This window comes from Hypomesus transpacificus, chromosome 6, assembly GCF_021917145.1.
Source record: "Hypomesus transpacificus isolate Combined female chromosome 6, fHypTra1, whole genome shotgun sequence".
Taxonomy (NCBI): Eukaryota; Metazoa; Chordata; class Actinopteri; order Osmeriformes; family Osmeridae; genus Hypomesus; species Hypomesus transpacificus.
The window spans coordinates 12,108,384-12,135,351 of NC_061065.1; the positions used below are offsets into that span (position 1 = coordinate 12,108,384).

The 26,968-nt window shown below is 49.4% G+C and overlaps 2 protein-coding genes across 8 annotated transcripts in view; both read right to left on the minus strand.

The window, feature by feature from the left end:
- Positions 1-1,886: 1,886 nt before the first annotated feature.
- mcm9 (minichromosome maintenance 9 homologous recombination repair factor) lies at positions 1,887-13,634 on the minus strand. Its single transcript, XM_047022230.1, has 14 exons — positions 13,487-13,634; positions 12,923-13,246; positions 10,466-10,572; positions 8,879-9,085; positions 8,443-8,524; positions 7,890-8,090; positions 7,343-7,468; positions 7,097-7,216; positions 6,755-6,929; positions 6,105-6,307; positions 5,611-5,820; positions 4,999-5,081; positions 4,646-4,791; positions 1,887-4,511 (listed from the first exon to the last, which is right to left on the minus strand). The coding sequence occupies exons 2-14, from the start codon at positions 13,233-13,235 to the stop codon at positions 2,768-2,770; spliced, it is 3,717 nt and encodes a 1,238-aa protein (XP_046878186.1). The 5' UTR covers positions 13,236-13,246; positions 13,487-13,634; the 3' UTR covers positions 1,887-2,767.
- A 143-nt stretch (positions 13,635-13,777) lies between these two features.
- The window catches only part of fam184ab (family with sequence similarity 184 member Ab), a 75,486-nt gene continuing 62,295 nt past the window's right edge, over positions 13,778-26,968 (minus strand). For 2 of the 7 annotated variants that reach the window (XM_047021132.1, XM_047021133.1), the window contains 6 exons: positions 25,655-25,839; positions 23,133-23,279; positions 19,859-19,976; positions 19,289-19,399; positions 18,209-18,426; positions 13,778-14,302 (listed from right to left, as the gene is read on the minus strand). In XM_047021132.1, the coding sequence (XP_046877088.1) occupies positions 14,227-14,302; positions 18,209-18,426; positions 19,289-19,399; positions 19,859-19,976; positions 23,133-23,279; positions 25,655-25,839 (855 nt within the window). In that variant the 3' untranslated portion in view covers positions 13,778-14,226. Of the gene's footprint in view, positions 15,494-18,208; positions 18,427-19,288; positions 19,400-19,858; positions 19,977-23,132; positions 23,280-25,654; positions 25,840-26,968 lie in introns of all 7 variants that reach the window. The other 5 variants (XM_047021130.1, XM_047021134.1, XM_047021131.1 and 2 more) reach the window with 4 other exon arrangements.

The following is a 26,968-nucleotide window of genomic DNA, read 5'->3' on the forward strand; positions in this document are numbered from 1 at the left end:
AGAGTGCTGTCTGGAAGGCGGATGTGAGCGCTCAGATCAGTCACAAGAGTCCAGGTCCCAAATGGCTTTATGAGGTGAGTGAGGAACCAGACCACCCTGGTGTCCCTCTTAACTCTTGTGCTGCCTTCGGGTCACATGACCCAAAGGTTCATAACGAACCATCGTTGTGTTTACCCAATTTGACCCTATACAAAAACTAAAAATATTTTCTTTTAACCTTCGCAATCTGGGGGGTCTGAGACAGCCCAACGGTTAAAGGAAAATGCTTAACTTTGTTTTTGTGTACGGTAAAGTTGTCGCAATACGACGGTGGGTCACAATGACTGATGGTTTAGAATGACCTGAAGATAACACAAGGGTTAAGACCTTCAAGGACCTTCTCTAACCCCCTCACCCCCTCATCACCACACATACACACACACTTAACTTCAACCACCTCATCAGTCAGAGGGATCTGATTGACACCAAAGGTCAAAGAGAAATGTGTTTTAATGCCTGGATGGATTTCTCTACCTCATCTGTTTCTCCGTGACTCAAAGAGAGTTTTTCATAACTCCATCTTGGGGAACAGCCATCAGGCAGTTTGAAAAAGAGAATTGCTGATGTCAGTCAGTGGAGAGTGTGCCCTACAGAGTCAGCGGCCCTGACTCAGCAGTGTGTGCTCACAGGAAGACGGTTCCTGCGGTCGACCAACCTCTACAGGCCTGAACATGCTGGCGCAAGACTGGTAAAACTGGCAAATACCACAATTCTACAAAAAAGAACAGGCACGTAGAAATAAAATATTTGTGGTAACGTACTATTTCCTTCTTACAAAGTATAGTATTCGGACAACTGCTACTTTTTCATGCTACTTTGTACAAAGTAAACGTTTTACTGGGCAAGCCTTTACAGTACATTTTCATTGACCAAACTATCTACATGTTCCTTATATTACTGCATTTTGTGCTACTGGACCACCTTATAAATATTAGGCTACAAGTGCTAACATTAGTGTTGTGTATATGAACATTCAACATCACACAATTACACCACAGCTTGGAGTACAGATATTATTATAAACAGTTTGATTGACGACTGCTAGGGATTAATCATACTTAATCCTCATCCATCCACAACACTCAATCTCTGCCTCCAGTCCTAACACTGCCTCCAGCCCTAACACTGCCTCCAGTCCTAACACTGCCTCCAGCCCTAACACTGCCTCCAGCTCTAGAACCTGTAGATCTGGTATCTCAGGTTGAACAGTGGCCCAGCTGTGTTAGGAGGATCTAACATGACTTCTTATAAAGTATTTGTGCATTTGTAAGAAGGAAGAGCCAAACTAACCAGCTAGGAGTCACAAATATAGCGCCAGAACCCTCATCAAACGTGCCGCTACTGTGCCACTGCAGTATCCTGGTTATGACAGAGTTTGGAATTTTCAGCCGAACGAACGCCTTCTCCGAACCACTCCAACATCGCTGAAAATCAAACTCACCATGTATGTAGACAAGGTTGACAAGAAACCAAACCAGTCTCTGACAGACTTGGTATAGAGAACTGGTTGCACGGTTGCATCCGCATGAGTCTGATGAACAGCAGGCGACTCGCTCTTCTGAAGAGGGAGCAGGTGTGCAGGTGCATTTGACAGTTGGAGACTCAGACAACCCAAAGGAGCTCTGTTGTCATCACTAGAGACCTTCGGTTGTTGGACAATTTTTGAAAAATCTTTGGAAAGTCTTATATTTTCTGAATAATATATTTACATTTAGTCATTCAGCAGACGCTTCTTATCCAGAGCGACTTACAGTAAGTACAGGGACATTACCCCCGAGGCAAGTAGGGTGAAGTGCCTTGCCCAAGGACACAACGTCATTTGACACGGCGGGGAATCGATCCGGCAACCTTCTGATTACTAGCCCGACTCCCTCACCGCTCAGCCATCTGACTCCCTAATAATATTTATTTGGACTTTCTTAAGGTCCTTATGAGAGACAGTCTCTATTGATGGAACCCCACCAGCAGCCCATAAAAGAACAATAAACACAAAAATGACATCCCACCCTAAATACGAAAGCGCACCATTACTGATACAATTGTTAATGGCTCTGCAAACAAGGTGTGTATACACGGTAGATATAACATTTCGCTTCCCTCTCTGGGGTACTCCCATTTCTGCCCCAGTATAAGTACACCAACGTGCTCTAGAGGGCAAATGTGAAATACGACCCTGCTGCAGCACTGTGGTTGGAGAGGAGAGAGGAAGCGAGGACGGGAAGGGGGACAGACTCTGAAGGCCTGAGGTGATGTCATACTCCAGCGATGGGCAGACGGCCTGATGGGTAATCAATAAGGGGTTCATTATTGATGAGGACCCTGCTTTATCTGCAGGAAGTTAGGGGCCATTAACTCCTCATCTTACCTACCTCATAACCCCTTTCTCTTCCCCTTTTCACCGCCTCCCCTCCCTCCGTCTTTATAGCCCCCTGCCTCCCTCGATCCTCCTCCCCACATCCCCTTCCTTCCCCGGTTGGCGTCATTTGAGTTTCATCGTCAGCAGCAAGTAAAGCAACATTATAGTAGCATTCATAGTCATAGACTACTAGAAAACAATTGAAGAAATCCTTTTGTAATCCATATATTTTGTAATGCATTTCAATCATAATCTGTCAGGGTACGTCAAAGGCGCAAACACAAGGAAAAACAAACAAACAAACACCAGGACATTTTGGTATATTGTCTCAGAGAATTACACCATCTAGACCGTGGCTTCCTTTCCTGTCCCTCAGTCCCAGTCCACGTCCAGACCATCTTCACCATCGTCGTTGTCGTCAAAGTTAGCGGAGTTGAACAGAGACAGCCTTGAGAAAGGGTTTTTAGACCCCAGACCTGACCCCGACCCCAGCTCAAAACATCTCCTCTTCTTGGGGTTCTCTGCTCCGTGGGAATCTCCTCCGGGCCCATCCTGCTCACTAGCGCCCCCTAGCTGTGAGGATGTCTGCCCCCTGCCGGGCCACTCAGGCCTGGCTTCTGTGGAGGCTTTACTCTGTGGAGATGTCTTCGGATGTGTACTCGTAGAGGCAGGGGTACAAGACTTGGGGTTACCTAGTTTGGGCTCTATAGACAATGTTGTGTGTCCCCGTGAAGCTCCGTCAATGGTTGTCGTTGAGGTATTGGGCTCCTCATTGGTTTTCAGAATTGTTCCATTTGTGGGAATTGTAGTTTTTGGTTCGTTATTGGCTGTGAAGGTGAAGTGGGAGAGTTTGGCTAGGGTTGAGGCCACGACACTGGGCCTGGGGGGGTGTAGCAAGGGTGGTTGGGGTGCAGTGTTGGGTTCTGCTCGGGGTTGGGGCAAGGGCCCGGGGACTGAGGCAGGACTGTGGGGAGGTAGTAATGGTGGCTGGGGTGCAGAAGGGAGGTCTGGTCTGCTCTCACCTGGAGCCAGACCACCCAGTCTTTGGAGCAGCTTCTCACGTTTCCGTTTGGGCTCGTCCCCTCTTTCCCCCCTCTCGCCCCCGCCCCCGCCAGATGACTTCACCACCTCCTCCCTCAGGTCACAAGAGGAGCTCTTTCTCCTCTCATCCTTCTGAAGCTTCAGCCGGCTCTTCTCTGGTCTGCTGCCCCCTGCTGGCGGGACACTGGATAACATGCTCTCGTGTCTGCTCTCCGCACCATCCGGCCTCCTTCTCTCTGGCCCAGTGTGGCTTTCGGTGAGGGGGTCTGGGTCCGAGGTGGAGGGTGCCGCATCAAGTCTCATCTTCTCCCTGGGTTTGAATGTGAACCCCGAGAACTTGGCTTGTAAGTCTTCCCCTGGCGCGCTCCCTGATATATCTGCCCCCGCCCTATCAGAGGGCTTCGTGCGGCGGGGAACGTCGTTCGACGTACCGGGAATCTGCCCGACCACGGTTGCGCTGGCGGGGGAGGGCCGTGGAGGGTCTGTGGTGGATGCCTTCGCTAAATCCTCCGTCAGGAACTTTGGGGAACCTCCATCCCCGCTTCCCCCTTCCTCCGCCAACCCCCCAAGCGGGGGGTTGATCATCTCCTGGAGGCGTTTCTCCCTTAGCTTCCTGGAGACCTTCTGGACCACACAACTGGCTGGTTCTGGGCCTGCCGACGCTACCGCTCTACCATCGTCACACCCCGCCTCCTCTTCATGTAAAGAGGGAATTTTACCGGAGTTCTTACGCAACGCACTGCCATTCCTGTTGCTAGGCAACGGCGCGACGGGGTGTTCCAGAAACGAGTGGGCCGGATTCGAGGCACCGTCGTTGGGATGTCGTGTTTTGTCCGTTGCAGCGGGGGAGGTGGTGGTGTTGCCGTTATTTTGGGTGGATGTCGTGACTGGAGAGGTGACCGGTGACTGTGATTGGTTGGCGAGCGTCTGGAACCACTCCAGTCCACTCTCCGTGATGTCAGACGCGGTGATGCTGGAGGTGGGGTCGGGGGTCATGCGCCTGTGTGTCTGGGGGGTCTGAGGTCGGACAGGTCGGACCTGCTGGGGTGGAGAACCGGGCCTCTGGTTCTGCAGCCTGAAGACAACACAACACGCAGGTCAGTGAACACAGTCAGTAAACAAGCAAGTTAGTCACACCGCCCACGCAACAATCACAGAAATCCTTCTTACAGCAGTCCCTTTAAAAGTTCTCAGTTTGAGGAACCTAACCTGTCCAGTCTGTCCATTTCCTTCTTGAGGAGTTGTGGGAGTTGGAGGCCTTCTAGAACGATCTGACACTGGTTCCTGTACTGCTGGCAGGGGTCGGAGGGGAAGGAGGTGTGCAGCGCGTTCACATCTCCCAGGAGAGCGCCCCCCTGAGGCAGGAGGACAACAGCGAGAGGATGAGGAGGTCAGATTAAACCCATGGGGGCCACAAACTGAAACTCAAGGCTGAGAAGGTGAAAAGGGTAGTCTTCTGTCACACAAGGCTTGAGAAAGTTACACGTCTAGGATAATTTATCTCATATCATAGAATATAAATCGTATTTTTATGTTCCTTGAATTGGGCAAGTGTTTAATACCTGCATGGAACACTCCATTACTGAGACGACAGCTACTGCATCCTCGATGGTCACCGTTTCTCGGAACATCAGCCTGGCGTGAGCTGCAACCAACAGAGGAAACATACTGCATCCGTCATGAACCCGTCAGGTATACAAATCTAGGTTTCACATGTCAGATCTAAGTTTTACATATCTACAGATCTAGGTTTCACATGTCTACAGATCTAGGTTTCACATGTCTACAGATCTAGGTTTCACTTTTGGACCATCCCAACCCCGTCGGCCCACCCCGGTATCCCCAATGGCCACGGGTATACAGATCTAGGTCTCACATATCCACAGGTATACAGATCTAGGTTTCACATGTCTACAGGTATACAGATCTAGGGTTCACATGTCCACAGGTATACATATCTAGGTTTCACATGTCCACAGGTATACAGATCTAGGTTTCACACGTCCACAGGTATACAGATCTAGGTTTCAAACGTCTTCAGATCTAGGTTTCACATGTCTACAGGTATACAGATCTAGGTTTCACAGGTCTACAGACCTAGGTTTCACACGTCTACAGATCTAGGTTTCACACGTCTACAGATCTAGGTTTCACACGTCCACAGAGATACAGACCCTCGGCCAGCCTGCTGAGGCTCTCCAGCATGCGGATGGTGGTGCGCGCGGCACTGCGGTCGGCGTTCTGCCTCTGCAGCTGGTAGTAGCAGGTCAGGACGGAGCTGGCGTCGGCGCCCACCTGTGGCTGCAGCCTCTTCACCAGGCAGAAGTAGGCCTTCATCTTCTCCATCGACCACAGAGAGGAGGAGGAGGAGAAAGAAGGGCCGTCTGGGGAGGGAAGGCGGGGGTTGAACGTTGGTGAGGGACTGGGAGAGGGAGGTGATATAGGAGGCTTTCCAGACAGCTAGCTCCCCTTCATTGCACCGTCCCCCGGAGAAGGTGAATATGATAGCACACAGGTCAGGATTAGTGGAAGGATAAAAATCAAAATAAAAGACAGAAAGAAATTCTTCTCAACACAGGAAGCAGGGCAGAGAGAGGAGAGGAGGGTTTGGGGGGGTCCGGGGTGGAGGTGGACGTAGGAGAGAGGAGGAGCCGGGTGGAGAGCAGACCTTTGTTCTCCAGTATGAAGGAGGAGATGATGCGGTCCCAGTGGGGGTTCTTGGTGTCCAGCAGCACCAGCACCAGGTCGAAGCGGCTGAGCAGAGGGCTGGCCAGCGCTACGTTGACCGACACGGGGACGTTAGGGTCGTACTGACCCTTGGGGTTGGTGGCTGCCAGGATGGTGGTCCTCGTGTTCAACTTACACACTATCCTGGAGAACACACACACGCACGCACACACAGTGAACGGAGATGACTCGGGAGTGAAGGTGTGTGTGTGGTAAGTGTGTGGTTGTGTTTGTTTAGGTGTGTGTGGATATTTGTGTGGTGGTGTGTCTATTATGTGTATGTTCACAGCCCCGAGCCAAATTTTCCACTTTGGGAATTTCAGTTTGTGTTTGTGGATTTACATTACGTCATTTTGCAGACGCTCTTATCCAGAGCGACTTACAGTAAGTACAGGGACATTTCCGCCGAGGCAAGTAGGGCGAAGTGCCAAGGACACATCGTCATTTGGCACGGCCAGAAATCGAACTGGCGACCTTTAGATTACTAGCCCGACTCCCTAACCGCTCAGCCACCTGACTCCCTGATGTTCACCTGGTTGTGTGTGTGTGGAAGTTCATGTGGTAGTGTGTGTGGTTGTGTGTGTGTCTCACCCTGCCTTGGCCACACTGATGGTCTGCTGCTCCATGGCCTCGTGGATGCTGGTGCGGTCGTGCTCCTTGATGCTGTTGAACTCGTCGATGCAGCACAGACCCCCGTCTGACAAGACCAAGGCCCCCGCCTCCAGGTGCCACTCCCCCGAGTCCTTCACCGCTGCCACCGTCAAGCCTGGCACACACACACACAATGTATCAAATGCACATGGGAATGCCAAATCCTGCTTATATCTACACAACGTCATCCTTTTTGATTCTGAGCAGTATAGAGAAGATCCGTGTCGCTTGTCGGATGTGAGCGTAGCTGCAGTGTGTAGCGGGAGCCACAAGGGGGCAGACCTGCGTTGGTGGAGCCGATGCCAGCAGTGAGGACAGAGCGCGGGGTGATCTTGGCGGCGTACTTCAGGAACTGTGACTTCCCTGTTCCAGGATCCCCCACAAGCAACATATGGGACTCTCCTATACAGGACAAACACCACCACCAGAGTCAGGGTCAACGTCAGGGCACCAATGCAGGACATACACACGCAACCTTGGGGGGGGGGTCAGGCTCAGGGTCAAATACAGCAGGTCTTCTGGGTTTACCTCTCACTTTGGTTCCAGAAGGGTCCACCCTCTGCACGCCGCCTGCCAGCACCATGGCAACGGCCAGTTTAACCACATACATGCCAAAGACCTGGGGGCACAGACTCATCAGGATGTGGTTCCTGCCTGGAGAGAGATGGAGTTGTAGAGAGAGAGAGAGAGATGGAGTTGTAGAGAGAGAGAGAGAGATGGAGTTGTAGAGAGAGAGAGAGAGAGAGAGAGAGAGAGAGAGAGAGAGAGAGAGAGAGAGAGAGAGAGAGCGAGAGAGATGGAGTTGTAGAGAGAGAGAGAGAGAGAGAGAGATATGGAGTTTTAGCGAGAGAAAGAGAGAGAGATGGAGTTGTAGAGAGAGAGAGAGAGAAAGAGAGAGAGAGTGAGAGTGAAAAGAGAACAAGGAAAATAAACAAGGCTTTGACTACATATGCACCTTCAGGGAAGGCCGAGAGACAGACAGAGAAAAAGACACAAACACTAGGAACAGAGCGTTTGTGTAGCCTTTATATCCTAACCCTGTGCTCCAGCTATGTGTCTGTGTGTGCCTGTGTACCAGCCAGGGGGTCGTGTCTGTGGCTCAGCCAGAAGGCCTCTATGTCCCTGTGCAGGTCTTCTAGCAGCAGGGCCCCGATGCTCTGCTGGTTGTTCACCTCCAGGTGGTTGGCCTGCAGCACCAGCTCCACCTCACAGCGGCTGTCCTGGCCCAGCGGCTTCCAGCGTTGACGCACCACGCCGTACACCGTCAAATCGTCACCTGGGGGGACGGAGGGACGGGGAGTGCAGTCGTCAACAGCTGCAGTGGTTGTGCTAGGAGCGGTGCGTCTAGACTGGATTCAACTCTGCGTCAGCGCACCGTCCTGGGCTGAACAGCTGCGACGCGGTGCGCTAGGGCAGTGGGTCCCGACCCTGGTTCTCAGGGACCCCCCCCTGTCCTGCATGTTTCCCTACTCCAACACAACGGATTCAAAGGAACGGTCATAAGCAGGCTTCTGCAAAGCTGGATAACGACCCGTTCATTTGAAGCGGGTGTGTTGGAGGAGGGAAACTTCTAAAATATGCAGGACTGGGGTTGGGAACCACTGTGTCTAGAGGAGGCGGGCCCTCACCAGACTTGCAGGTGTCCACCAGGTCGTTCTCCAGGATGACCATCATGGAGCGAGGGATGCTGCCCACAGACAGCCTCTGGGCCTGGGGGAAACAGTTTCAACCACTGCTGGTCACATTGGCCTTTCACACCCTGCCTAGCGCCCCTGGCTAGGAGCCTCCTTTGCCCCTGGATAAGAACGCGTTCAGCCCCGGGCTAAGTACTGCACTGTGTCATATGAAATGGTTTCGATTTGTAGTCACCCGAGAGAAGCTGCTCTCAGACTACTGGTTAGTCTTCCAACCGTTGGACAAGACGGGTGACGATAGATTTATTGCCCTGCACCGTCCCGCCTGTCCTCCTCCTCGCCCTCATGCTTCCCTTATTACATCCTTCCTACACGTCCATTAGTCAACTGCCCTGCATGACCCCGCCCCCGCTGCCCTCCCATTCGTCACCTGCTCCTGGATCTTGATCTCCTGGAAGTCCCTGCAGGCGGAGGGGGCGGAGCCTCCCGACAGACAGGTGAACTTGTAGGAGTCACAGCCGTGCTGATTGGGGCAGGCGCTTGGGGGGGAAAAGGCGTAGTACTGCTCAAAGTCCCCCTGCACCGAGAAGACATGGCGACACTTGGCGCACATGTAGTCCCTCTCGTACTCCAGCACCTGTTGGAACACACACACACACACACACAGTGTGGGTTAGGGTTACAGCTTGGTCGTTGAAATCTGATCAAATCGGACTACATTTATACACTATGGAAACGTGTTATCCCCCACAAAATCTAGTACCGGTTTGAACTAGGGATGTCACGAGAACCGATACTTACGGTACCTTCTGATGCTAAAATAACAAAACACCGACGATGCCCATTTTTTTGAAACACCGTAAGTACCGTGAGCGCCGATGCCAGATGTTAGCATCGGTGCTGCGCCTTCAGGAGTGTTCCAGTCGACGTTTACATTAAGAAAAACAAGATAACAACTGCTGCTTTAGCGATCGCCCCGCTTCGACTTGTTGACAAGAAAAGCAAAAAAAGTAGTTGGCGTTTGAGGCAGGTGACCGTGGCGTTATAATTAATCCGCAGAAGCCATTATGCAAAAAATGCTACCGCAGTCTTCAGACCAAGGGGGAATACTTCCAATTTAGCTAAGCACCTGAAAGATCGTCATCTGGATTTGTTTAAAGAATTCAAGGCAAGTTCTGATTCAGTTCCAGAAGAGGCGCAGCACCGATGCTAACATCTGGCATCATACAAAATAAATCAATGTTCGTTGAAGTCGCGGAGAAATTCTGAATACATCCAAAGAATGCTCTTTTTCTGTTTGTTTAATCTGTAATACTAAAATACACGTTACATGATGTTTGAGATGGTGGGCACGTGTGTTACAATGGCTTATGTACATAGTTTAGGTTAGCTGTAGTTTTAACGTTAGCCCATAGCTTAGAAGGTAAATTCATGTCATGTTCATCTTGTTAGCTGAATGGCTTAATTGCACTTTATTATGTTGTGCTATGCTCTATTGCACATGTTTTGTATGTCTTTGTAGGACATTTTGCTATTTTTCAAATATTTTAAAGAAGTTCATGGTTCAAGTAGCCTACACGGAATCTTAGACAATCCTCTTTTTTTTTACCATGGTATCGAAATTGGCATCGAGAATCGTGTTATTTTAATGGTATTGGCACCGACTACTGAATCTTTGGTATCGTGACACCCCTAGTTTGAACAAGCGCAAACACTACCTTTACATTGAGTCATTTAGCAGACGCTCTTATCCAGAGCGACTTACAGTAAGTACAGGGACATTCTCCCTGAGGCAAGTAGGGTGAAGTGCCTTGCCCAAGGACACAACGTCATTTGGCACGATCGGGAATCGAACTAGCAACCTTCTGTTTAATAGCCCGACTCCGTAACCGCTCAGCCATCTGACTCCCCACTAAGACAACAACCTTTGGTTCCTCTCGTTCTCCTGCTAATGAGTGACGAGAGGGGAGGGAGCCACACTACGCCAGCGACGGGAGCTGAGCGACGGTGGGTTTACCTTGGCGGCGCTGGTCCGGATGACGGTTCCCGTGACGGACAGGAAGTGACCTACGTCTCTGGACCTGGGGATGTTCTCCCTGGTGATCTCCGGACACACGGGGAGACCTGGGGACAGGGAGCACGCGCACAGGCTGGATACAGCAGGCTGACAGTACGACATGGGAAGAGAGAGAGGGATAGAGAGGGATAGAGACAGGCATTGAGAGAGGGATAGAGAGAGAGGGATAGAGAGAGAGGCATTGAGAGAGGGATTGAGAGAGAGAGGGACAGAGAGAGAGAGAGGGATAGAGAGAGAGGGATAGAGAGAGAGAGGGAGGGATAGAGAGAGATAGAGAAAGAGACAGGGAGACCAACCATGTTCAGACACGGTCATTTTCAAGACGGAAAAACATCCTAGGACTAGAGTCCCTGAGCAGCTGTCCTATCAGGACCCAGCTAACAGGTCAGTAGTCAGTGAGCCCAAACTGAGGACAGGCAACAGGCCAGGCTTCAACGCAGCAAACTGAACGTCAATAAAAACAGCGTTAGACTGGAGACTGGAAGTAGACGGAAGTTAAATCTCACGAAGGCCCAAACAAGCCGCTTGTGTTCCAGTTCCATGGCACACCAGCAGAGGGCAGCGTCTACCCACCACTGCCCTGGACACAGCAAGAGGCTCTCCAGCTGGACTCCGGGCCTGTCTTGTATGATACGAATACACGGAAGATTAAAGAACAACACCATTAGGGATAAGCCGGCATCCACAGCTGGCACTGTTACATAAGGAGCAGCAGGGATTAATAACATGGTCGGCGCTGTGGGAGCAGACAACCACTCAGGAGACGAACCGACTTTCTTGTCACTTTCTTTTCTTTTACACTGCGCTTAAATATTACACGCCGATATATTGTATTTATGTGCTTAGTTGGTGGCAATCTGCGTCTGTTACGGTCTGCCAACAAATTTGAAGAAAACAAACGTGGGTAACGGAATGTGAAGGAGCTGGCTCGTCCAATTATTGAGGGTAAGCTTGTTTAGTTCGGTCGTGGGATAGTGAAGACCACAGCCTCCCTTGGTTTGGGTATCGGTTTATAAGCAGGCCACCTGCCACAGCAGAGACCAGGGACACACACAGAGCAGATGTGAGCGAGGTGTTCACCTGGCTCTGCCTGACGTCTGGCAGACGAGACAGCAGATGCCGCAGCTAGTAATGGAGGACGACGCTGACTCCTTTCATCCTCCACACACGGCAGAGACCAAAGGACGTGCACACCCCTTCTCTCACACTCTCTCCCTATCTCCCGCACACACGCACACACACACTTAGTTGGGCTCCTCATCACAGACTAATGAAACACAGTCACATCAAAGCTCTCTCTCTCTCCCTCCCTCCCTCTCCCTCTGTCTCCCTCCCTCCCGCTCTCTCTCTCTCTGAAGGAGACTGAAATATGAAACCTTGTCCATGTTCTCCCTCTAAGATATAAGGTCATATTGAGATGGGTTTTACATACTAAGTCCGCCAAACACACACACACACACACACACACACGGAGTCTGGTTATTAACAAGACCATGTCTGTGTTCCCCCTCTGATTCACATACAGGATTCTCTACGTTCACACCATGTGACCAATTGGGAAGCACACCAATAGCATATGAGAAGAAAAAAAAACTTCCCGTCTATATTCTGGCTATTTATAACATCCTTCTCCCTTCTGGGATAGTCAGTCAGCAAAGAGGCTGCATTATCCCTCTGAGCCTAAAGACAGTCAGCACAATGTCACAATGCTAATGGTGAATGCTGATCCTGCCAGCTAGCAGTCCTGTCTGTCAGCATGCCTCCTATGCTCTACCTGACCTTCTCCATCTGACACCAAATCCCTCCAAAATAAAAGTCTCAGGCACTTTTGGGAATATGTTTGTTTACTAGACTATTTCACAAAGGGGAAATGGCGCTTATCGCGGGCCTGTGGTGCAGCTGAAAAGGAGGAAGAGATGGGAGACGACGAGGAGAGGGCAGGAGACAGTAGTAGGCCTGGAACCAGCGTAGGAGTTTTAGCAAACCACAAACGTAGCTCTGGGACATATTTTATATTTATAGCTGGGCAATATTTTAATGAATAATTGCGTGAGAACTCCAGCACACTCTAGGGTCTCTGAAGACAAACACCTGCGGGAGACCAGGTGAATTGTGCTGTCATCCGTTTGAGTCTAATGATGGCCCTGTAGGGGTTGTCAGTGATAAGGACAAGGCTTAATAATCAAAAGCTCTAGTGATGAATACTACTGTGATAGAAAGTATTATCACCTGAGAGTAGGCTAAGCTTAATGGGCTTCGAAGGCACTTGATTGAAACAGGCACTCCGTAGGGGAACCAGACAAAGGTTCGCTTGAAGCAGAACCAGGGGTTATAAAAACACGAACACAACGAAGTATCTGCGGATGTTTCATCTTTCACCTGTCCCCACCATCTCACCTGTGATACGGGCGTGTAGGTTGTGTTTGACTTTATGCCCTCCGCATTGGGACAAGCTCTCAGACGCCAGGGCGTCAGCCGCTCGATGCAGCGCGTTGTCAAATATGGTGAGAACTTCAATAGGGCTGGCGTTGAAGTAATCTCCCACCTCCATGTTGGCCTCGAACAAAGTCATGGCGTTCACCACCACAGGGTAGTGAGCATCCACGTCCGGTTGTTGCAGGATTTCAAGCACTTCGCTGCAGTGGTGCTCAGTGACATAGGCTTCGAACACCTGTCCTACTAGAGCCTCCTGCTCGGAATTGAGCAACATTGCCAATTTGTCTGCAGGATGGAAACGATTATATTTTATTGACTTCATCGCTATTGCCAAAGTGTATTTGACTCTACATGTTCAAGTGTGCTGTGTTATGCTTCAATCTAGTGTCTCTGTTCATGTAAACTAAATTGTGATGCTTGAAGCTTGTCAACTATTGTCTGAAAGACAAGACGGCTGACAGAGTTAGCTGTACAGGTTGGCCACACCACACGCTTTCATACTAGCTCATTTGACACGATACTTACTGTACAGAAGCACTTGCTATAGGGCTAGGTTGAATCTTGTTGGAATGTGGATTTCGTAAAAAAGTATAAATGACTTGTTAGATAGTTATAGCTACACGTCCCGACGTCCCCTGCTGGTGCTGTCGACCTCCATATTTGTTTTGGAACTTCCCGCTAGAGTATGACTGACCTTAGTTTAATCTTCCTGGGTCACCCTGTGCAAAAGTTCCGGGCGGCTACAATCTGAAACGCGCTTGTGGTATGTACAACAAATGGCCAGAACCAGTAAAAGAGACGTACATACATCCGGAGTAAATGTCACAATAATTTATTAGTTAGGCATACAGTATAATATAAATATAAAATATGCGATTTTTCTTTTTAAAATTGGTGAGACATCATTATATCTGTGTTGAGACAGACGACAATACAAACAATTTAATTCTACCAAAATTGCTTAAATGCGGCTGTAACAAAGTTTCACCACTGTGTCATTCTAAACCGGGTACAGAGGACAAGATACCATATTACTCAACCCAACTAATGATGATGATCAGCAGCAGAACGCAGCACTCAGAGAAACGGCAAAACAAAATAAAGAACTAAAATAAACATATAATTACTGTACTAAGAAACCCATCCACAGAGAATGTACTTAATTAATCAACAAAATTAACGAATGGAGTGATAACTTCTTTTTTAGTCTATTTCTTCTGTTTAGTTTCTTCATAGTTTGGTTGCCATGCTGTATCTGAGGGAGGTCAGAAGGTGAAGTACTGTGCGAACCACTCCTGGCGCTGTGGGTCAGAGTCTGGGGATTCCTCAGTCTCAGGAGGGCTAGTCGAAGAGAAAATACATGCACACAACCACAACAAACACAGCAGTTAGCTCCATGTAGGGGACTAGAACTAGGTTACTGCATGGTGCGGATGAAGTCTAGGCCTGATTGAACACGACAGAAAAACGTCACGAGGGCCACCACTGCTGGTTTGTTGGAGCCTTTACTCTCCATTAGTCTGACTAATATTTGAAAGAGAAAAGTCAATGACCGACTGAAGACACTCGACTTAAGGGTGACTGGCCGGTGTTGGAGAATGTCTTCTGTAGAAGCTGACTGGTCCAGGATAAACTACCAAAGGCTGATTTAGTCCAGGGACAGGGTGAATCTCCAACGTCTTCATCAGGGACATCGCTAAGAACATAATTTGCAACTATTCTGATTGGTCAAGGGGTTGAGACTCATTAGATGGTCTGTGTAATATGCTAATGAGGTTATTGTTGTGTGCTTCTGCTATTTAAAGAATATGAAAATGTGGTCTGATGTTGGCTAACATGACTGTGCTGTTTAATACAGCTGAGACGGGCAGCAGACGCTGTGCGGGGTGATCTAGCCTCTGAACATATTAACTCAACTCATCGCTGAGAGTTTCTCCAGTTTACGATATTAAATCAAGCGTTTCACTTGTACATGGAACCTCGGCGGCCCACCCTACGAGGGGTGGAGTTAAGTCTGAATTAAGAGAGCGTTTCTAATCCCAGAGTTCAACCCTTGGGGTAGCTTGTGTTCATGCTTTAACTCATTTAGGCATGCATTTATCCAAATCCTACATAGTCTCAAAGTGTGTCAGTGCTCTACATTTGTCCACACCATCGAAGAAATTGCGAATTGTCTTTGTCTAGTTTTATGTTTAGTTCAACTTGTCTTAGCCTTTGCACCAAGGTACATGGCTTTGGTTTGGAATGAATCTTATCCTAAACCTTAATAATACTTCATATAATATCGGCAATGTTGACCTGAAACATCAAAAACCCAACACACCACAGTATTGTAGAACTGCAGTACTTTATTTCTTATAAAAGAACAGTTTCTCTCGGCCTACAGCTATCCCCCTGCTGGTCAGTCTGCCTGTCTGCTCAGCTGTCTGGCCGCTGCCTAGGCCCCTCCCTCAGTCTCGGGGCTATAAGGGGTGGAGCCCGTTGACATGCACCAGGTGTCTCCTATCAAGGAAGGGCTTCACATCCGAGAGTCTGGAGAGGAGAAGAGAAGATGATGAGAGAGGAGAAGAGAGAGGAGGGGGGCGAGGAGGTGGAGTTGAAGGGACGTGAGAGAAAGGACGTGAAGGAGAATTGAAATGAAATGAGACGGTTGAGAATACAGGAGGATGAGAGGAGGGGGAAGAGAGAAGAGGCAGAGGGAGAGGAGTGCGAGGCGGCTCATAGGTGGACACGGTCAGAGAGATGGGAGGAAAAAGGCTGAAGGGAGAACTGGGGGAAAAAAGAGAATGAGTGGAGGGGGGGACTCAATCAGATGCAGGGAAAGAGATAGTGTGGTGGAGAAGCGCTGGGACACCCGGGGGCCATCACCTGACCTGTCAGAGATGCGAGGCTCGCATACAGAACAGGGAACGCTGCGTGGAGACTGAGAGACGGGGTTGGAGGAATGGTGTGACTGGACTCTAAACAAGTCGTCCGATTTATGAGAATGTTTTTATTTGATTTTGCTGTATGCCTTATTTTACAAGGGCATTCTTGAAAATACAAGCAGATCTCCACGGACAAACCCCTGTGGAATATAAATAACTCCTGCCCCGAAGAGATATTTCTAGTTGTCATGACAACTGCCAGAGTCATTCAACTCCACGTTCTCACCAGATTAATCATTTGATCAGGGTAAATTATTCATCGGTAATCCAATACTTGGGGTACAGTTGATCCGTGTTTCCCGGTGAGGTAAAATTAATAGGCAAGTCATAGAATTGCCCACTGTGTCCTTAATCAAACAAACCTCATTAACTATCAAATTTGCTTTCAAGTAATGGATTTACGTAATGGCTGGTTGTCTGGTTCTCACTGTTCTACGCCCAAATGTCTTCAACAAAACCCTCCCTCTCTTGAGGTAAATACAACCCAGGCCAGCTGCGTTTTCTCAAAGCAGCAGCTGAGAGAGCTGCTGGGACCGAAGACAGGAGCGAACGATAGCAAAGCTAATTATCTGCTCAGCTGAGCACCATTATTAAGATGTTCATCACTGCTCTGCCATCTACTAGTATAACCTGGCTCCGACCGACAGGAAGCCTATACCCACAGCTCAGGAAGTTTCTGATAGAACACGGAGCATCGGTGTTCTGTCTTCTACAAGGGGAATGCGTTGTAGCGGTTTGTACGCATGGATGTACATGATTATGTCCTGGTAGTGACAGTAGCTACTGTATAGTAAGGCCCATGTTATTAACTGTGCCCAGGGCCTCCTGTTTCTAAGCAAAGCTGTATCTCTTCTCAACGCTGCACGCATTAAAGGAGTACTTCAGCATCATCGGAATACAAATGTTTATTAGATAGTTTGTGTGTGTGTGTGTGCGTCAGTGCAGGCGATTCTTGAGAGGAGCCAGGGTGACCTTGACTGTGGCTGAGACTGTGTACGTGTGTGTCTGTCTGTCTGTCTGCGTGTGTGTGCGCGTGCGTGTACAGGGATGAACAGCCCCATGCCAATGGAAGGCAGCTTCAAGCACACACCGTCCACGCGCGCTTCTTTACACACACACACAGCAGCATGCAGCAGCGAGGGCACGAGACACACCCATCTCAAACGCTCGCACGCGCGCACGGAATGAGTGCAGCCGAAACATAGCCGTTACCATAGTAATGCACAGTGTTGCCATTACGAATCATGCACACACAGAGTTTAATTAAACCGTGTGTATGTGCACATGATCCTAGCTGAAAACGGTTCAGCCTGCAGAGCTATAAAAAGGCACAGGAGAGACATTTATTGAGCAAGGCATACATATGTCATTAAAAACTCCTCAGTGTTAAAAACATCACCCCGGCACAGAGTACATGACAGAAACACTAAGGAACTGATACAGCGTCATAGTATCACATGTATACAAAACCCAAATACAAAAACACACTACATTTCAAACACAGAATGTGCTGCGAGTGCAACATGCCGGTCGGCCGGGAGAGCCAGAATGAGGGGGTTAAAAACCGACACGGTGGCTCCAACAAACAAGTAAACAACCAAACGACATGAGCACAACGCAACGGGCGAGTTGTATAACTTCCAGGGTTTAACAGAAAGTTTGTTCACGAGACATGAGGTGGACGTGACTGGCATGCTCACGCCCGCCAGCATGGTAAGAGACAGTGGAGGTAAACAAAACAACAACAACAACAACAACATCAACAACATGCTCCTGTTTGCATTCCAATGCCATTTTCAAAGCTCATGTGCCGTAAGGGGCTTGAGACAGGTTGGTTTGTGTCACCATGTTTGTGGACTTGACAGCACAGCTGAAGATATCCTTGTTCTGTGTTTGACAAAGGAACTCCCATGTGACACCGCCCGGGAGATGACAGAGAGGGAGGATTGATTAACCACAGACCTGCCCACCTGAGGGGCTGAGGTGAACCGTGATTGGCAGAGGGAGTTACTGCCCTCAATTTCCTGTAACTAGGCGAGGTGAGTAAGTTGAGGGCACAAATTTATCAGTGTCACATTGAGTTCCTTTCTCACAGACAAAGCTTGGGAACAGCAAGTTAGCTGCTTGGGAGCTGGGCCAGTAGAGGCCAACCTCAGGCCTTGAGCCTACGAGGTCATAGGTGACGTGTCAAGGCCCCGCCTCCGTGTGTCAGGTCAGTCAGTGTGCTGAGCTCCCATTGGCCCTGAGCCTCAGCTCAAGTTTGTCTGATAGGTCGGATACGCTGAGGGCCCAGGAGGAGGGTGCTGGTGGTGGGGCTCACCTCATGAATTTCTTGGGCTCGGAGGGTGGGGTTGGCGGGGGCAGAGGCTTGCTCGTGTTGAGCTCTAGGTGGTGTAAGGGGGAGTTGGGGATGGGCTCTAGGCGGTTGGGCTGGGGCTGCTGCTGCCCACTTCCCGTGCCCGCGCCCGCCAGCTCCGCCGCCCGCAGGTTGGGAGAGCTGCTGAATCTGGTAGCGGATTTCTCAATCTTTCTCTTTTGCTACAGAGATAGGGGGACAAAAAAAGACAACAGAGGAAGAAAAAAAAAATACAAAAAAGAAATGGAGGAATAGGGAGAGCTAGTCGAGTGGGAGAAGGCAGAGAGCTATCTTTGTCATGATAGAGATTCAGAGGGTTTAGAGTGAAGTGGTAGCTGGAGCCTCGACCAGCTGGGGCGGGATGGACGCTAGAATGAGGAAGGAAGTAACGAAGGAAGGTTCTGGAGAAATCTGACACAGAATGGCTTGGAAAGCAAAGGAGAACTGGATGTTTGGAACAGGAAGGCGACACACACACACACACACATGTACACAAACACATAATGTATAATGTAACACACAACTGAACTCTTGGAAGTTATAGAACTTGGAATGGATTTTTGTTATCCATATCCATGCAGGGCAGGGTTCCATTCCAGTGAGATCGAGCCAGCAGCTTTCATATTGGAATGAGACCAGGTACCCTCCAGGTAGACATGGGCCAGCATGGTGAGGTAATGTTATCACTTTCAGTCACTTTCCAATGTGAAGAACAAGGTGTTTTAATGGTGATAAACAAATAAACACTGCAGGTCTGCACTGGTCAGCCCTGTAGCTAGTGAAGGACACAGTATTGCAGGCAGTGGGTGTGGTCTGTTCACAGCTAACCTCAGGAGAAACACTGACAACAAACAACAACATATCTGAATCTCTTCAAATGGCCCAAAATGTTAAACTAATGCTGCTCATGTAGCTATGCCAACAGTGTAACAAACCAGAGACCCCCCCCCCCCCCCCGGTCTACTGTGTACACTAGGAACCACAGGGCTGAGCAGAGAGGAGGGTTAGGGGGTCAGGAGGTCAGCGGGGGGGGGTCAGGCTCACCTTGATCAGGGGGTTGATGACCCCAACATTGGGACTGGTGTTAAACACCTTGTTGAAGTTGGTCTCCCTGTTCACCAGCTCCAGCTGGTAAAACTTCTTATCGTCCTGAATCCGTAATTTGATAATACATGCCAGAGGTTAATGTTAATATAGGCAAGATCGATGACAAAGGCCATGTCACAGTAAAGGAAAGACCGGGCTAATAACACATGAGGTCATGTGATTATATGTGAGAAAAGTCTTGTAATACATATACAGAGGAAATGTAATAACAAGTGGCAGGTAATGTGATACTACATGTCCAAGGTCATGTAAAACGATAACAAAAGTATAAAAGCATAAAGATTGAATGTGTACAACAACAACAAAAAAACACATAAAAGATGAAAAGTATAACACTTTTAAAGTCAATTAAAGTGTCAATTAAGAGGAGTGGTTTTCTGCTCGTGTTGGTCATGGAGATAGTTTGGATCAAAGAAAAAGCGAATGTACCTGACACCACCTGTGGGTTTGTAGGACTAAACAACCCGTGTGTGTGTGTGTGTGCTTGTTGTGTGTGTTACCACTCACCACCAGTTTCTTAACCAGGGACTCCCTCTCTGCCACCATCTCCTTGAGCTCAGCGATGACCTGCAGGTCCTCTGGACGGCTCTCTCTGTTCCTGAACTTGTCTTCTGTTCCCTCCAGCCTGGGAGGTACGCACGTACACACACACACCCACACAAACGTACACACACACACACGTACACACACACACACGTACACACACATGCACACGCACACACACGCACACGCACACACACACACACAGGGTTATAGCTGGGGCAGCCCTGAGAACCAGACAGCAGAGAGGAAACTGAACTTCCCTGGAGGCAACCTGTCAGCTATTGATCTGCTCGGGGTTTTCAACTAGGATGATGAAAGCGCGTGTGATGAGATGCGCGCCGAGCCGAGCAATATGACACAGAGGAGAGAAAAAGAGAGGAGGAGAGAATCGATACTGTCCTCGCGACTGCCTAATAGTGCTGCTGGTTTACCAACATCAGTAGACAGTCACTGTTTACTGCTAGACTAAAGCCGTTCAGTCTCCCCTCACATCTCAAGTTGCTCAATGTGCAGCAGGCTCTCAGGACCTTTATTCCTCGAGGGATAATCTACCCTCCGGGGGTTGCGTTTAGGCAAAAGACAAATGATTCGCAGCTCCAGCTCCAGCTGCTTCTGTCTGCATACTGCGGCGCCGGCCCCTGCTCTAGCACGCAAATATGTCTTCGCTGACCTACCTTGTAGACTCCATTGTGTTCTAGAATATTCTCCAGGTATTAACCCTGAGCTGGAGGTAACCTCTGTGGCTCGGACACAGACCCGTGTCATTGACTGTTTACCTTCGTTATCTGAGGTGCACATTTGACCCGCCGTTGCAAAGTCAATGACAAACGGTGGATTGATGCCAACTGAGATGCAAATGAAACGCACGTCAAGTACTATTACATGTGTTCAAGTGGAAAGTTTAGTGAAATGAGGGTTTGGTTTGGCGTGGTTTAAACCAAGATGGTGACGCTACAGCCCTCCGAACCAACAGAGGGTGCTGTGGCAGGAGAGCATGGGTGTCGACTGTCAGTAACAACGTCTCACACACTGACTTAACAGTACGACACCAGTGTTACTACAACCTCACAAACTGTGCAGCGCTACGGTACGTGTTTCCGACTGAGAGTGGGGGGGGGGGGGGGACTCTCACTGGAGTGTACTACTGACATGGGCCGGGTTTCCCAGATTCGTTAAGAAGCTCTTAACGCTTAGAGCTTCTTAAGAGCGTTCTAAGAACGAGTCTGGGAAACCCGACCATTGTTGGTCTCTGGCAGGGTGAGGTACGGTAGAGGGTGACAGTGTGTGAACATGTTGACAGCGCTGGAAACTAGCAGCCGACTCCAAGCCAATGTGGGCGCAGGGATCATGGAGATTGGAACAGACAATCCTCCCTCTCTGCCTGGGAGGCTGGAGGCTGCGCTGAGATCGTCTGGGCCGTATTCGCAGAGATAGTGGCTAGTGGCTGTAGCTGGGTTGTCTACTGGTTGTCTGCAGGTTGTTAGAGGGTCGTCTCGTGGTTGTAGCTGGGTTGTCTAGAGGTTGTTGCTGGGTTGTCAAGTGCAGTGGTTCTCAACCCTGGTCCTCAAGTACCCCCTGTCCTGCATGTTTTAGATATTTCCCTGTTCCAACACACCTGATTCAAATGAATGGTCGTTAGCTAAAACATGCAGGACAGGGGGTACTTGAGGACCAGGGTTGGGAACCACTGATCTAGTGGTTGTAGTGTTACTGTTTAGGATTTTCAAAAATCAGCTGTAGACAACAATATGTTGAATTTAAGATTTTCTAGTTTTCTAGCTGTTGTAGCGTGGTTATCGACCCCCACTGGTGATTTCACGCCCCAAAGTTGTGACAACCCCCAAAATAAACGATAACCAATCATACAACAGACAGGTTGGCCGGGTCCCTAAGGACCAGCCAATAGATGGGGAGAGAGAGGAGAGAGTATGATTAAATATTCATAAGGCCTAAATAGCAGAAGATCTGCAGTCTCCTGGGACAGGCCCTGGGGAATGAGACTGCCATAGTGATTAATTGAGAGGGGCAAAGATATTGTCTAATGAGTGCTGTTTTATGTCAGATAGAACAACTCCATTTGGACTCATTTGTCTTCTCACAACGTACACTATGGGATGCATTCATAGTTGGCCCGGCTGAGGTTCTCTAGTGTACGTTTCCTTGGTTACTATGTGCCAATAGAACTCAGTCTCAAAGTCAAACCAGCAACAATGCGATCGGAAAGTCTGAAGCCTTTGTTTGTAAATGCGTGTGGAAAAGAGCTCAAATGAGTCCAGTTAACAAGGTAGCCATATTGAAACTAAGTTCTACGTACGTCGCAATGAGGATGTAGTGACGCGTTTTCAAGGAGGATCATCTCGAGTTCCACAAGTCAGGCCATGCATCAGGCAACGTCACATAAGAAATCCCATCCCGTTTAAGACTGACTTTTAAATGAGCAGGCAGCAATAGGACACCTACTGTAGGGGAAAGGACCCCAATACATCCCTTCATCAAAAAGACTGTTGACACAGTCGCTGACTTACCCCGACCACCATGGAAATGACCCTCAGTAGACTCACAAGGGGCCAACCACTCTCCCCCTAAAGCTGGACCGGTGCTGCTTCCATCTCTCTCTTTATCTCTCTCTCTCTCTCACTGTCTTTCTCCCTGCTCCAATTCAACTTCAACACCAAATGAGGTCATTTCTGACAGCACAAAGTCCCTGGGCTCTTGTCTGCCCTGCGCCCTGCCAGAGCATCTGCTGCACGCACGCACACGCACACACACACACACGCACAAACACCTCTTCACCCCAACCCTGGTTGTAGCTGTGCATGGACAGCTACATGGGCCTGCTCTCGTTTGCCAGACCTTTATGTAACCACACTGGCACATGGTGAAGCTGGACACACACACTAAGGGTGTGTGTTTGTGTGTGTGCATGAGCATGTGTGTCTGACAGAGTGTGTGTGTGTGTCTCTCAGGCAGTGCCTGGAACACTTCACCCAGCACTACCAAGACCCCCTACAGAGAGCTCATCTGCCACTAGAACCCACCTATAACTCCAACCTTCAAACACACACAGCCAGACGAGGTCCAGCCAGGTGGACACCATCACGGCCTACAACCTCTCTGCTGTGGCGACATATTCTTACTACTCGCACGCTCTGCTATGGGATCTACGATTCTCACCAAACACGGTCCTACAGTGTTGAGGAGAATGCAGAGGAGTATGTGTGTGTGTGTGTACACATACAGGATCTGCAGGGCTGATATCTTGTCCTTGAGCAGCTCCTGGGCCTTGTTGAAGTCGGACAGCATGTTCTGGGTCTCCCGGCTGTGGAGCGCGTGGAACTCGGCTAGCTCTCTCTCCTGCTTCCTGCTGAGGTCCTGCTCATGAGCCCTGGAGAGAGTCCAGAGGAACGAGAGAGAGAGAGAGAGAGAGAGAGAGAGAGAGAGAGAGAGAGAGAGAGAGAGAGAGAGAGAGAGAGAGAGAGAGAGAGAGAAAGAGAGGGATGGGGGAGAGAGAGAGATGATCAGAGGAGCAATGCAGCAAAGACACCAGAGAGAAGCGAGAGCAGATATAAACCAGAGGAGAGAACAGAGAGGGGGGAAAAATACATCAGAGGGGGGAGACCCGAGATAGACCAGAAGACAGAAAGACAAAATGGGACGACCCAGGGAGAGAGAGAGACCAAGAGGTAGAGAAGAGCGACCAGAGACCAGAGCATTTTAAAACCTTCTCAATAAATCTCTCTCAATAACTCCTGTCTCTCCTTTGATGCATTTGAGAGTTGACAGTAAGGCAAAAACAGAACATAAACAATTAAAGCGGTGCTTTGATTAAGTAAAAAAACAAGTAAAGTCAAATAAAAATGGCAGAGGAGTTAATGTCAGACAAAGAGATGAGTGACAGCCACTGCTGCAACAAGTATTTTTAAGTCATACAATATTATTTATTTATGTTTCAAAGTCCTCCTGATGGCTGATCAACTCTTCCTAGTCCCTGGTTGTGTTTGTAATGCAATACGTTTACATATTAAGAGATACAGATCCCAGTAGATAGCTTGCTACTTCGAATTGTTTCACTTCTGAAGCAAGGTCTTCCTGAAGTTCTTGAGGGGCTTTGCCCTTTGGGAATTAAAAGTTGAGAGGTGTTTGAGTCATGTCATTTTTCTTTCCAGAATTTGTAGGTGAGCCCTATTTCACAAACTGTTAACATTGCAATTTCTCGATTCTCTACCAATGTATTATTCTGTCAGAGAGTAAAGATTGGGTCTTGGATATACTTCTGGTCTATGGCAGAGCATCATGGTTAAGGTAGTAGTTTCACCCTGCCTGTGAGTGTCCATGCTGGTAGATGATGGTACAAGTGAAAACAGCAGGCCTGAGATGGCGCTGTCAGCACATGATCCACTACCATTACAAATGTAGCGTTCAGAGGGGAGCACTTTTCAATATTTCAATTTGTAGCAGATGTTTCAATAATTCATTGGCTTCTTTTCGCAGTTCCGTGATCCGATTAGGTTTATTATCCATGATATCCTTGGAAGTGCTTCGTTAACAATTTTCTTTACATTGATATTCCGGTACCACAGTACGGAAAATTCCCGATCTAAAACGGATTTCTTCGAGCCTTCGGCCCAACACCTAAGACGGTCTCCCACGGCGTCCCTGTGAGGGCCTGCTCAGTCGACCTCCACACGCGTCCTCTCTAAATATTAGAGCAATCACAAGCTGTCAAGACTCCCCTTCTCATCCCCTCTGCATCAATGTTTTATCTACCTTTCATTGCGCGTTGCCCACCCCCCACCAACACCCCCCCCCCCCCCCCCCCCCCCCCCCGTGGTGAAACACCGTGCTTTCCAAGAAAAACATGTATATTTGATATGACCGTTGGTCTCCGAGGAAGAGGGATCGTTCCCTGTCTTGGCTTGGCAAATTGTCGAGTTGCCGCGCAGGAAGTACGGCGTCATCTCGTAGCAGCTCGGCGATACGGCCCCGGGCTCTTGTGAGCTGTTCATCAGGGACTGACTGACTGGACGACCAGCGTCGCTGGATACTCCACCGCAGGGAGCAGGAGGAGGAGGAGGAGGAGGAAGACACAAGGAGGTCTGTATCCCCCCCCCTTCCCCGAGGGACTTGCATCTTCACTCCTTTATTTATATATTTCCTTCTTTTTCTCTTGACAATTGTGGAGTCAGCTGGAGTGTTGCATGATGGGATTGTAAAACGCGCTCCAAAAGGTGCGCGAACACGTGCGCACACACACATGCTACACACACACACACTCATGCTACACACACACACATACACACAGCTGTGCGTATGCGCACGCACAAACCATAACCCCCATCATTTGTAGTCCATGTTTAGAAGAGGGCAGGGTCCGATCTTTCATCCCTCACCCAGGCAACCTTGAACCTAATGAGCTCGAGCCTACCGTCTGACGGAATAATTCATTCATCACCAATATATTATTTATACATCATTGGCGCATTCTTAATGCCTTCTTAGCCTGCCGTGAACAGAGTCAGGAAGGGCAAAGATAGCATGATGGACCACATTTAAACCTGGCCCTGTATCACCTCTCTCCATCCTCCTTCCTCAGTGTCTCACCGTGCGTACGCTCCTCTGAGGTCACCAGAGACAACGCCTGGATCGGATTGGCTGACGGAGTTAACCTCCGACCCCTTGGCGTGCCGTACCCACCAAACACAAACACACTCAGAACAAACACACACACCCACGGACAGACACAGACACACACACACACACCTGATCTGCTGGTTGGCTTCGCTGCGGATCTTCAGCACCTCCTTGCCCTTCAGCTCCAGCTCCTTGGTCAGGGTGCTGATGTTCTCGTTCAGGGTGTGGATCTCGTGGTCCAGCTCGGCGATGTGCTGCTTCCTCCAGACCACCTCCTCCTGCAGGCCTGAGATACGGCCCAGCAGCTCCCGCTCCTGACACACACACACACACACACGCACGCAAACACACCCCATGCACACGGGTGAGCGCACAAACGAAGGAAAGAAAAACTGTCAGCATCTCTCTCTCTCTCGTTACTTGTAGGGTGTGTGTGAGTGTGTGTGGGTGTGTGTGTGTGTGTGTGGGTGGGTGTGTGTGTGCTGTTGTGTGGCCCCCCGTGTTGTCCCCGAGGGCCACTCTAATGCCTTCTGACACCTTCACAGCCAAGCCAGTTAGTATGCTGCACTGTGTCTTTCTCTCTTAGAGGGGAGCTAGAGGAGGCGAGACCCCTCTCCCTCCAACCGCCCCCCCCCCCCCCCAACCCCCGTTTCCTCCCCCCGTCCTAGAGAAGACCCTGGGCGGATGGCCCAGCCACACACAGGTGACGCGGAGCCAACCGCTCTGCTGTAATCACCTCCCCAATCTATTCACATTAACACCCCGACTGGCGTGAACGTAATTTCATGCAGTCGGATTAAGATAATGACAATGTTCTAGTCATTAACGCGTGGAATACTGCAGGCTGCTCTCTCGACTCATCTCAACCACCACCCCCACCTACCCCCCCCCCCCCACCACCACCTACCCCCCCCCCCCACCACCACCTTCTTTATCTCTCTCGCTCTCTCGCTCTCTCTCTCTCTCTGTCTCTCTATCTCTCTATCTCTCTCTCTCTCTCTGTCTCTCTCTATCTCTCTCTCTCTCTCTCTGTATGGGAACTTAGCCTGAAGAGATGAAGACATATCTTTCAATCAAAAGGATCGTTTCGAAGGACTTTACAGATTCAACCCTGTTCGACAGCAAACTAGGTGCTATTTCCATAGCTGGGAGCAGGAGGGTTCATCTTTTTAACAGGACGATGCAGAACGATCCTAAACACACAGCTGAGATGACAAAGGAGACAACTCTGTGAATGTCCTTGAGTGGCCCAGCCAGAGCCCAGACTTGAACCCCATTGAACATCTCTGGAGAGATCTGAACATGGCAGTGCACCAACACTCCCCATCCAACCTGATGGAGCTTGAGAGGGACTGCATAGAAGAATGGGTGAAACTGCCCTCAAATAGGTGTGCAGGGCTTGTCGTATCATACTCAAAAAGACTTGAGGCTGTAATTGTTACC

Excerpts from the sequence above, each read along its gene's own strand:
- mcm9 (XM_047022230.1), bottom strand. The coding sequence starts at position 13,235 with ATGTTGCTCAATTCCGAGCAGGAGGCTCTAGTAGGACAGGTGTTCGAA. Across the intron at positions 6,930-7,096 it reads CATCGGCTCCACCAACGCAG|GCTTGACGGTGGCAGCGGTG; the intron begins GTCTGCCCCCTT and ends TGTGTGTGCCAG. Across the intron at positions 5,082-5,610 it reads CCTCAGCAGGCTGGCCGAGG|CTCACGCCAGGCTGATGTTC; the intron begins GTCTGTATCTCT and ends TGTTGGTTGCAG.